The sequence below is a fragment of the Dicentrarchus labrax genome, unplaced genomic scaffold, assembly GCF_905237075.1.
Source record: "Dicentrarchus labrax unplaced genomic scaffold, dlabrax2021, whole genome shotgun sequence".
Classification (NCBI taxonomy): Eukaryota; Metazoa; Chordata; class Actinopteri; family Moronidae; genus Dicentrarchus; species Dicentrarchus labrax.
Window position 1 is genome coordinate 26,854,750 of NW_026136705.1, and position 12,160 is coordinate 26,866,909.

General features: G+C 41.9%; 1 protein-coding gene across 1 annotated transcript; it reads right to left on the reverse strand.

Moving 5' to 3' along the window:
• Nucleotides 1–680: 680 nt before the first annotated feature.
• Nucleotides 681–5,398, reverse strand: pou4f4 (POU class 4 homeobox 4). The gene is made up of 2 exons (XM_051402237.1): nucleotides 5,025–5,398; nucleotides 681–3,587 (listed from the first exon to the last, which is right to left on the reverse strand). Exons 1-2 carry the CDS (start codon nucleotides 5,142–5,144, stop codon nucleotides 2,658–2,660), a joined length of 1,050 nt encoding a protein of 349 aa, XP_051258197.1. The 5' UTR covers nucleotides 5,145–5,398; the 3' UTR covers nucleotides 681–2,657.
• Between the last annotated feature and the right edge of the window lie 6,762 nt (nucleotides 5,399–12,160).

Below are 12,160 nucleotides of genomic sequence, written 5' to 3' on the forward strand. Positions count from 1 at the left end.
TGGAACAAGAAAGCTTTTTTTTATTTCTTGTTATTTATTCAGTCAGTTTCTAACTTTGAGAACCAGCAGCTCTTTATTGGCTCCGCCTTCTGAGGCTTCATATTTTCTGCCTCAGAGAAAACGTTTGTTGGAACTAAAAGCATCAGATACAAGACCTGCCTGCGTATTCCTTGATGTGATAGAGCCGTGTAGTCTTCATACCCAGCAAAGTTGATCAATATTAGAGTCACTCAAGTATCAAATCCTATTCATCACCGCTGGGAAGCAGCTTTCAGACGGACCTCCTTCACCTCCAGGCTTCTCCTGTTTCAGAGCAGCAGCTGCCCTCCTCTCTGCGCAAACGCACACACACACACACACACACACACACACACACACACACACACACACACACACACACACACTGTATCCAAGAGACAGAGACGCAGACTGCTGCTCATATTGCACTGGTCCATTAAATCTATCTTCAAAAGAAAAACGACTATTAACACCTCTAACAGCAAACACAGGCCCGCTAAAAAGCTGATCAGTGTTTTATTAAATGGTTAATGGAACCAAAAGCTGTTGTCACGGTGCCTACTCTTCGATTAAAACGGAACAATAATATCATTTTTACCCCAAAACTTGCCGTTTTGTTGATTTCGATTTTGTTTATTTTCCAAAGAAAGGCTGTCAGAGGATGAAGTAAAACGTGCACGGTTTATTTCAGCTTCTGTCGCTTACACAGACACATTTAAAGCACACTTTCACAAATGAAATATGTATTTTTTTTCTCCAAAATAAATTAAGTTCAAATAAATAAGGGCAACATAAAGAAAATAAAACAAAACTTAACGTTTCAAGTGTTAAGTGTTGAAAAAATATGTATAAATAAGGCCGACTATTTCCCCTCGTCAGAATATCTACAAAGTGCGCTCCACAAAGGTGTCAGTGATAATAATAATAATAATAATAATAATAATAATAATAATAAGCAAAATATTCATTTTCATGAGGACACAAAAGGGGGAGATCAACAACTTAATAATAATAATAATAATAATAATTTGATTGTCAAAGCATCATTGCAGTGAACTTGAACATACAACAGGTTTACACATCAGTGAGTCTTCTAGGCCTAATTCACCATTAAATCGGTGGAAGAGGAACACAAAGAAAATAAAAACACATTAAAAAACAAACCAAAAATGATCCTATACTCGTCTTTTTTTTTTTTTTTTTAGCGTGTGTGTTTTTTTAAAATCACCATGAACGTGCCAACACTTGCGTAATGAGGTAGCCACACAGCTATACCGTGTGAATGTGTGTGTTCGTGCGTGTGTTTGTGTGTGTGTGTGTGTTTCTTCTTATTGCAATGCATTCACTTGGGGGGGGTTATTTTCATATTTTTGGAGCCATAAAACGCACAGAAAACACCCCTCTCCCCCCTTTACGAGTAAACCATGCAATGGGTTACAGTTATTGTGCCTCATAAAGTCGCCACAGACCGACACTGGTATTCCTTTTTGTCCGATCTATTCCCCAAAAACTATTGAATTCCCTACAGAAACGAACACCTGGGAGAAAAGACAGCGAAAATTCAATACATTTCAATGAGCTTTTCCACACACGGAGGTGCAACATATTCACAAATATGTACAATGATAAATATAAAAAAGCTATTCCGACTAAGGAGGATAATATCAATTATTCCTCGATCATTATTCTGCTTATTTTTTGTACAATAATTGCCATAAGAATTAAGTGGGACGGAGCATTGTTCCCCCCACCCCCCAACCCAATCTTTTTCCGCCACGATGGTGATCACTTCCTCCCACATCTCGGAGAGCATCGGCCTCTTCTGTGCAGAAGCATAAAAGATTTGAGAGTCTCGAGTTTTTGGACCGGGGTCTCAGTCTTTTTCTCCCAGTCCCGGTGCTCCGTCTCCGCTGTCAGAATCAAAAAAAGGTACACCGTTGAATCCAGTTGTTTTTTGCAGCTGCATGAGGCTGAACCTTCCAAAAAGCAATAATAATAAAAAAAAAAACAGTTCCTGCATACTGAGTGGAGAATAGTCATCAGGTGTCCCGCATCCAAACCTCTCAGCGCCTCTAGAAATACAGCTAAATGGCTCCAGGGTTGTTGTTGTTTTTTTGTTGCCGCTTCAGAAGCAAGATAAGTTGCTGCCTGTGTTGAATACTTTCTGTGAAATCGTTTCCACATCTGGATTTCAGGCACTGGTGCAAGAAAAAAAATAAAAATAAAAATAAACACGGCTGTGAATGCTGCTCCTTTACAAGGTGGACAACACTGTAATGATTCTTAAGACATTTAGTCCATATTTTAGTCAGAAAATTTGTTTTTTTTTTCTTCTTCAATAAATAACGAATTCAGCCAATGAGGTGGTGCAGCTTCTTACATTTTCGATGCAGTCTCATTTGAACGCAAAGAAATCACTTAATGGTTATAGATGACTAAACTTTTATCTTAAGACTCGGTGAGAGACTGGATGACTTGTTGGGATGGATAATCTGGCTGTGTGTGGAACGGGTCCAGCCCCAGTAACCAAAGGCACAACGGTGTACCTTGTTTTTTTCTGACAGTGTGCAGCAGCAGCTTGTCTCTGATTTGTCTTTTTGTAAACGGGGCAGAGACCCGCAGGTTTCCCCACGCTGGTCTTAGTGCGTCGCAGAAAACTTCATCCGTTTCTGCTTTTGCCTCTGATTGCAAAACCAAACCCGGACCACGTTCTTTTTCAGGTCCAGTTTCTCAGCGATTGCGGCGATCTTCTCCGACGAGGGCCTCGGCTGCACGGCGAAATAAGCCTCCAGGGAGCGCTTCTCGGGGGCGGCGATGGACGTTCGTTTCCTCTTTTTATCGCCCCCGTTGAAGATCTCCGGCTTGGCCATCTTCTCCCTCTGCGCCCGCTCCGCCTCCTCCAACCAGGCCTCCAGGATCGGCTTAAGGGCTACCATGTTGTTGTGCGACAGCGTCAGGGACTCGAACCTGCAGATGGTACTCTGGCTCAGACACCCGACCCCGGGGATCTTAAGGTTGGCCAGGGCCGCGCCAACGTCCGCCTGGGTCACCCCGAGTTTGATCCTCCTTTGTTTGAACCTCTCGGCGAACGACTCCAGTTCCCGAGGATCGGGCTCCGAGTCTAAGCCAGTCCCCAAGGAGCTGTGGGACCCCAGCCCGTGTGGGTGCATGTTCATGGACTGTGAGTGATGGTGGTGCTGCATGTGGTTGATGGCCGACATGTGGGCTGCGTGGGCGGTGTGCGAGGCCGAGGAGCAGACGTCCGAGCCGGCCATGCCTCCCAAAGAGATGCCCGGTGTGAGGTGGTCCAGCAGGTCACCCTCCAGGCCCTGTGACGGCTGGTGGTGCGCCGGGTGGTGGTGGTGGTGGGAGCTGAGCACCGACGGGTGGTGCAGGTGCGCGGAGGAGGAGGTCGGGGTGCAGGTCATGCTGGTCATGGTGGTCATGGTGTGGTAGGTCGCGTCTGGTTTGAACGGATGACTCTTCTGGGCCACAATGTCCACAGCGGCCAGAGCCTCGGCTCTCTGCAGCAAAGTCTCATCAAAGCCGGCGAAGATGTTGCCCTGAAGCTGCAAGAGGAGAAGAGTCAGACTGGTTAGAGAGGAAATCTGACAGAAATCAACATATTGATTTCATCATAACCAGTTTAAACAACTTTTTTTCTCCCACTGCGCCTCCAACATGCTCAACCTTTCTAATATGGATCACCCCAAGCATGGACTATTTTAAGTTTAGTGTAAAGACATCCATGTTCAGATTTAAGATAGAAATTAAGCCTAAACTTTAAAAGGTAAAAACTGGTCAAAAGAGGAAAAATGAAAAATGATTAATATCAGTGAGGTGGAGCTGTTCTTATTTTTACACAATAAATATTAAACACCATTCCCCGCTTCTTGTATCAGTTTACATTTCTAGCTGTGAGATGAACTAACTAACTTTAAAAAATGGAATATTAAGCAGCGTAATAAGCGTGGACATTTTTAGGATCCTATCTCAACTTTGCACAATATGTAAAAGTGTCCTTACAGCTTCGATGCAAAGACAACAATTAACTATACATTTTCACACAACTTTCACTGAACTTCGTTTCTCACTCGTCAAACAATGTAATCTAATGCAACTTGGACATCACTGGATCTGCCTAACGCCTAGAAAGTGTGTCAGCGTGGATGGATATTCATTTAAAATTAATATTTACGATCTCCTGAATAATTTCTACGGACAATGAAATGAGACGAGTGTGAGTTTGAATATGAATGGGACAATATGAGATAACACGCGCTGAGAGAATCCACGCCGGCTCTTCCACTTTTTTTTTTTTTTTGCTTCCTCCTTCATCTTTTATCTCCTTTCACTGTTAGCAGCATCACTTGCACTTGCCTGACTGCAGGATTTGGTTTCTCAGAGACGCATTTGTGCGCCTTTTTGCGCACAGACGTGCTGCTCTGAGTAACCATAGTGTCTTGTTTTCTGTGTCTGGTGCTATCTGATCCATCCTGTCATCACCATATGCCAGTTGGTTCAAATGTTGTGTTAGATTTTATATTTAATTTATTGATGTCATGTTTTTACACTTAGGCTTCATTTCCTTCACTGTGTCCAAAGAGGACGCCTTTATTGCTTCCTGTTTTATGGTTGTTAAATTGGAACATTTTTACTTTAGTGACCAAAATATGTATTTTCTGCTTAAAAATCAGGTTTACTTATATTCCAGAAATGGATGTAGAACTCATATTCCAACTACAATGCGTCAGAATATAATTCAGGGCTATTTATTCCTGTGTGAGTCTGTGCGCAATAAACCCAATATCTAATAATTCACGAGCTTCCTAACAAAAGTTATCAGATTCACCAGGCACAAAAAAAAAAAAGTTTCCCTTTTTTTCTGTTAGTTTTGCCAGCCATATTTTAAGTCTAGGCTATTCTCACAGAAAATTTGGGGATTTGCTGGTTTTGGAAGTTTTGCTGGAGAATGACAGGAAGTCAGAAGTGAATTGTGGACTCACCGATGGTGTGGGCAGGCAGGCCCTGCGGATGGCCTCCGAGCTGGAGTGCAGTGGAGTGTATTTCGGCTCGTGGAGTATGGGGTGCATACTGAAAGGTTGTTTGCTGTTCATCGACATCATGATTGCAGAAGTGAGGGAGGGTCGTTGTCCGTCGTCCTCGTTTGGCTCCGTTTTGGTTGTTTTCTAAAAAGAAACGCCTCGGGGAGAATAACCTGCCAGTCGCAGACACTTACAATGAAATGTCGTGCGTGATCGGGGGTCGTGGCTGCAAGTTGGGTTCGCTTAAAAAACAGTAAAAGAGAAGGAGAGGTAACTCCGGGCTCCTGCGGGTGTCCTGTCTCCTTTCCGCCTGTAAATGACTTCTATAATAAAGATGCTCCTCGCCTCCAGCTCCTATATTGGACCACTGCCGCGCAAGCTCCTCCTCATTGGTGGATCCTCTCTCCCTCCCTCTGGACGCCTCCACCAATCACGTGGAGCTCCCCGACTTAGGCACGCCCGCAAAGCGTGCCTGGCCTGCTGGAAAGAAGAAACGAGGAGGATTGCTGTGTGGTTGCACTGTTAAAACAATATTCGTTGAAATAACTGAAAAGCAACACCTGCAGGAGGAAATTGGCTCTGAACAGTTAGACAAACAGGTTGAACTCCAGCAAGTGGGAAAACTGTACCACCAAGAATCCTGGACACAGGAAGTGGAAAGTTAAAAGCTCAGACATAAAAAAAAAAAAAAAGATGTGGTTCATTGTCTCATACTGATATTGATTAATAACTATTTCCCCACATTTCTGGATTAAACAACAACTAATCTGAGCTGTGTGGCCCTGTGAGGATCACATTTAAATGTCAACAAGATGCTTCACAGTGAAAAGGTGCTTATGGCCTTCAAACACTCAGTTATTTAATGGCATTATAAATGTGTATTTGAGGCTTTTGTTCTGGAAGATCTGCTGCTGAAATATCAAAACCTGATTTTTAGAGTGTTGCAGAGCTCCTCCACAGTTCAACAGCAGAGCAGACAGATGATTACAGCTGTACTGTATTTTCTCCTTCAGCATGATGCTCACACCATGCTTATCTGAGTGTAATTCATTCTTTAAAACTATTTTCTCTCCATTTTGCTGCTTCTTTTTTTTAAACTGAGAGGAATTATTTTGCATCTTTACAATACATAAATCATACTATGATGATTTCAAACAGCAAATATGATAAAAAAAGCTATCCATCCATCTATACTGGGTGATAGCTGACTGATCAACAATGCAAATAATACACGTGCTCCGACACACACACACACACACACACACACACACACACACACTCACACACACATACATCAACTTTAACAATAACAACTTCAGCACACACTTCCACAATCTCTGTCAAACACACATGCGGGGCAAAGTTCTTGTTTTCTGATATTTTCTTGATTTTATGAATTCTAATGTGTTTTTGTTTTATTTTTATTTTTACTCTATAATTTATTAATGCTTTGGCAATATTTTACACTCATGCCAATCAATCAAATTGAACTGAAATTGAATTGAATTGAATTGAATTAGAGAGAGAGAGAGAGAGAGAGAGAGAGAGAGAGAGAGAGAGAGAGAGAGAGAGAGAGAGAGATTGAGCTCCAATTATTAATTAATGGCAGGAATTCCTCTGCCTGAACCCCATTCACTTTCTTGGCAATTAATACATTAATTAATCATGCTTCATTTACTTTGTGGCCGTAGTAAGGTCCCCCCCCCGCCCACATTCTCTCAATTAAAGAATAAACAGGCATGAACGGGAACTAAACAGCACAAACAGAGGACGATGAAATATTTACAGATGAACCTCGCGGGGTCACCGGGGCGGCGGCTTGTCAATCAAAAAGGGGATTTCCGGCGGGCAGGCACGCGCGCGATAAAACGGAATAATTATCCCAATAATCACCTAAAGGCGCTCCCCGAGGGGAAGGGGTCAAAGGGCAGCCCGAGGGGTTGAAGGGGTAGTGCAGGTAATCCCTCTTTTTGTGTGATAATGTGGCTGTTGCTACATTATTATTACAGTATTATTATTACTACTATTATTATTATCATTATTATTATTATTATTATTATTATTATTATTATTATTATTGTTGTTGTTGTTGTTGTTGTTGTTAGTTTATGAAAACTGTTTATTTGTGCTCATGAAATTAAACAACAACATTGGCAATATTTATTCAGTTCAATGAGATGTCTCAATCGGGCTAAACATAAAACATTTGTAAATATGAGAAAACTGTATTAACAGTGAATGTGTTAAGAATAATTAACGTTAGTGTTAGTTTTTGTGTGTTGGCCTTAAGCTCACATGGGAAAATATTTTACTGTACATTCAGAAAGGCTAACCTAGCTGAATGATCAAAACTGAAAACTACACTAATGACTCAATGCTCATAGTGTTCACTTGTGGTGTCTGTTTGACCTTGAGGGACACTACTGTGCAGTCAATATGCAACCCCCCGTGAAAATGTCATTCTTGTCTCTTGTTAGTTGTAGATTAAGATTCACTACAATTAAATGTTATGATGATGATGATTTTATAATGAAACAAAAGTTATTAACAAACTGCAGGTGACTCATGTTTTTGCAACAGGTATCCTCCCTCAAACTTTATAGAGCTACCTGTGTTTCATGGTGCACATGAAATCAGTAACTAGCAACCAAATAGTACAAAATTACTTTTAAACAAGTTAAGTAGCTGTATTCGAGTCAGTGAACAGTGTGTGGTGAAAGACATGCAGGGAGGTTAAAGAAGGATAAGAGGAACAGAAAGGTGTGCCTAAAGTCTCCTGATGGAAACATCTCTGAATGTTCCCCTCTGCTGTACATCATTACCCAACATCCTGGATGCTGTTTTATTGGCTACTTTCGATCTGTCCTTCATGATGAGCCATAGTGGTTGAAAATTTTACTGTTCCAAGGTTGCTTTTACCGTCTACTAAAGGAGAACATTGTCCTCAAACTGTAGGTTTCCCCAAATGTGGCCACAAAACAGCTTAATTTAATAGTTACATACGTTTGTAAATCGTAAGTCATTTTCAACCAAAATTAAACAATATAATAGATGAATGCATATCATCTTCTGTTGAGGGATTACTCCTTTAATAGGGGGCAACTGGAAAACCCCTAAAGGATCAAATTAACATAGTATAATTCAACATTTAAATCCATGTGTATATTTAACTGTTTCATGGTTTTCCTCACAGTAAAAGCTGAAGATGTGCTTCAGACTGGACTGTGTTGGCCCCTGCTGTAACTCTGCCTCCTGGTCTGCTGTCCTGGCTGAAACTCCAGCCCTGACTCACCGGCTCGCCTACAAAAAGAGTAGCAGTGTCGGTGACGGCGAGTAGGAAACCTGAGCGAGGCCCATTGTCCTGCTGTAGCCACGGCCCTCCAGAGGGTCCCCAGCACCCGCTCATCAAATATACATCACCCGCCTCCACTGGGACGCCGACAGGCAGGACGCTCCTCTGGGAAGGCGACACCGCATGGACAAAATGCAGGGAGCCCAGCTGGGGTGGGAGGGAGGAGAGAGAGAGAGAGAGAGAGAGAGAGGAGGAAAGGATGGAGGAAGAAGGAGGAGCAAGATGAGAGAGGCAGTCAGGAAAAACCAAGTTCAAACTTTAAGGTCACCACTTTTTCTGAAATAATCATCTGATTAACAGTTTATTAGAATTTGGCTGGCATCGGTTTAACTGTTCAGTTTTTGTTTTTGCCTGTGAGGCCATGTGAATACATGTCCTTTACACAATCTATTTAAAGGATCAGTGTTAATTAAAAGGAAAAACCAACATAAAATGTCTTGGTAAGGTATTGTTCCACCACAAGTCTCCAGAACATCAATAGTAAATCCAGATTTAACATAAATTGTAACTACATCATCAGATAATTCTGCAAAAGTAAATGTTCATTTAATTTATGTGCATTTCCATCCACAGCTGCCAAATTGTTATATATTAGGAGAAAACAACTGGATGCATGATGCATTAAACCATTGCAGCAGAAGAGGGTGTAACAACATGTCGTAGTTAAAAGAGCATCACTCAAACGTCAAATGGTGTAAAACCACAAAAAAGACCTGGTTTTTGTATCTGCTTCCATTTTTAGCCTCTTTAGTAGAGCAAAAGTTTAAGAGTACGTTTAGGTGTCCTGTTCCATGTACGTCATGATTTCTTTACTAACTTTTCATTGCATCGCATTTTGGTTTTATCAATACACCTTCTCCCTCACCCAAGTGCACATTTTTTTAGTTTTTCCAATGTTCATTAAACAGGCAGATGTAAACACACTTAATGCTCCTTGGTAAAGGTAGGGATGCACACCATTATTCCCTCATTTGGTGTTTTAATGATAGCAGTGGAGAGCGCTGTTCAGCACCAAAATCTCCCACTCTCTGTGAAGAAATACTGTTTTCACTCTGTCTGTGTTTTTCACACGCAGGCCTGAAATACAATCATCATTGATAGACATGCAAATGAGAGATGTGGAGAAGCTGCCACGCAGACACTCTGGGAGCAGTTAGGGGTTAGGTGCCTTGCTCAAGGGCACAAGAGGCAGCATGCTGTGGTCCCTGCTGGACTTGAACCAGTGACCCTCCGGTTCCCAAGCCAAGTCCCTACAGCCTGAGGTACTACAGCTACTACTGCCCACCTACTGCTGCCTGTGATTCATCATTTTCATTTCCTCCTCATGCCTTGTCATCAGAAATGTAATGGCCTTTCCTCTCAGTCAGGTTCAAAGGTTCCAATTTAAAACACTGGCCAGTTGAGCAGTTTCCGATCATTCGTGCACCATGAACTCTATTTCAAACTCCCAAAGAGAAATTCCCTCTTGTCAAAAAAATGGCAATGGTATTTTTATACTTGCCACATAGATCATGATGAGACATTCATTGCTTTAATTATATCATGCAGTGCACCAGTAAGGAAGCATCTACATTTACTGTTCCTGTACTTTTCTTTTAATTTATTCTCACTTGTTTGATATGATTTTGTAAATAGAAAATACATACATCTAATTTGTCCCACAAAACAAAAAAAAACTTCAAAGGAAATACTTAACTGCCGACAAGTCACACGTGGGGGCGGTACCTGGGGACGACTGTAGTTTTGCAGTTTGAGCGAGCGTACTAAAAACAGAGCTGAAAAACTGTTTTTATTTGTGTGTATATGAACAATATAATGTACGTGCATGTGTGTGTACGATATGTGCAGCTATGCATGGGTGACTGTGTGTTTTGAGTGCAAGATGGACTCTGAGGGATCAAACGTCCGGCGAAGCTTTCAGCGAGCAGAACATGGCCGCCACACTGCGTATTTCTGCCACATTTAGCAAATGGACACTGAAGTGCAGCCTTCCGCCAACATCCACCACAGTCTGAGCGCACACCTCGTCACGTCGCTCCCTCCTCCTGCCCTCACCTCCTCCTCTCCTTCCCTTCTTTTCCCTCACTCTTGTCCTCCTTTCCTCTCTGCTCCTTCCAGCTCTGAATTATTGATAGTGAGTAAAATCTGACGTTGTAAACTTTGCGACCATTCACCAAATCGGCCTCCGCTTCTCACCAAGGGGGCCCGCCGAAGGGTAGGCGGTGTCTAACCACACACTTTTAATGTAATTGCCTGTAGAGTTCCTTGTAAATATTTCATTGTCTGCCAGTACAAATTAAAGACATGAGGCTGGAAGAAAATGTTAGTTGGTTCGCTCGGGGAGAGATCCTCAGCACTTTACCTGGGCCTGCAGGTTTGGAAAAGGTTTTACCTCCCGTCTACCTCTTATAGGCAACAGACTGAGAGACTGTGGTAGACTGCCCTTCTGCGTGACATAGAGTTGAGAGATGAGAATATAGGGGGTCATTATATGTTCTATGGGTCGAATGGTCACCACATTTATATGGCACATAAAGGGAACATGACAAAGGGTCCTGTGCTCTTAGGGACCTCTATTTCTAGAGTTAGGGTTAGGTTTATGGTTAGGGGGTTAGGAAACTTAAGACACTGAGAACATAGATACGGTCCTGGCTATAGACACCAAAGTCATCCATGTATCACCAGTACATCATCATGGTGTGTTGAAGGATGGTAGATGGCTTATGATGTGACAAAACAAGAGTTTGTAGCATTTCTAAAGCTGCATAATGGTCCTACATTACATGCAGGTCAACTTTATCACCTAGAGATATAATCTGTTGCTTAAGCTTGTGTGCCAAAAGTAAAACTAAAAATCTCTTTAGAAATTAATTTTGTTGTTGACACGTTTGTGCTTCAGCTTAATTCAGTTAGAGTGTCCTGAGCATGCAGCACAAGCAGACAACTTACTGTCCACTTCTTAATGTACCTGATAAAATCTCTACAGTCTTCACGGTGGAAGAGGAGGGTTGGATGAACATTTCAAACTTTGAAAAGGTTGCTAAAAGCTGACAAATAATTAGCTACCACTCAAGGCTCGCTAATTAGCTTCTAACCTTAGAAACACCTATCAACTGTTGATCATTGGAGATCTTTCTCATCCCACCTCCTCATGCAGTCCATGCTGAATCTTGTCTTTTTGTAAACTTTAGGCTGTAGACATCTATAGCAATAAGATGTGCTTCTGTTTTCTTTGCATGTTATTATACTTGATTTCTATCGAAAATGTATATATAAAATACTGAAGCTCCCTGATGAGTAAGTAGAAGTGGGGATGGTGGAGAGACAACTCCAGCAAGATAATTTTGAAAAAAAATTTTTTTCAACTGCTAGAACAGTGCACTATCAACATTAGAGCATAGTATTTACCTATGTAGTATAAAAAGTGGGACATAAGCGCATGCTATGTAATTTCTCAGGTTAGACTCCACTATAAAACCTCTCCACAACCAGGAACTCCTCAGGTCTGAACATCAGTGTGTTGAAGTGACTGTGGCTTCAGCAGAGCTTCCTGGTGGTCTGAAGATCCTGAGTTTCCAGAAGAAGTCAGACCCAGGATCTCAGGGTTTGTGAGTCTACAACAGGACTCATCGAGAATCTTTACATAACGGTCCTTTGGAGAGGCGAGTGAATGAGAGAAAAAGAGACAGGAAGGTAGAGAAGTGAAATATGCATGAAGTTGGTACTGTAAGCAGAGTGACTAGGA

Excerpts from the sequence above, each read along its gene's own strand:
- pou4f4 (XM_051402237.1), bottom strand. The coding sequence starts at position 5,144 with ATGATGTCGATGAACAGCAAACAACCTTTCAGTATGCACCCCATACTC. Across the intron at positions 3,588-5,024 it reads CCTGCCTGCCCACACCATCG|CTTCAGGGCAACATCTTCGC; the intron begins GTGAGTCCACAA and ends CTCCTCTTGCAG.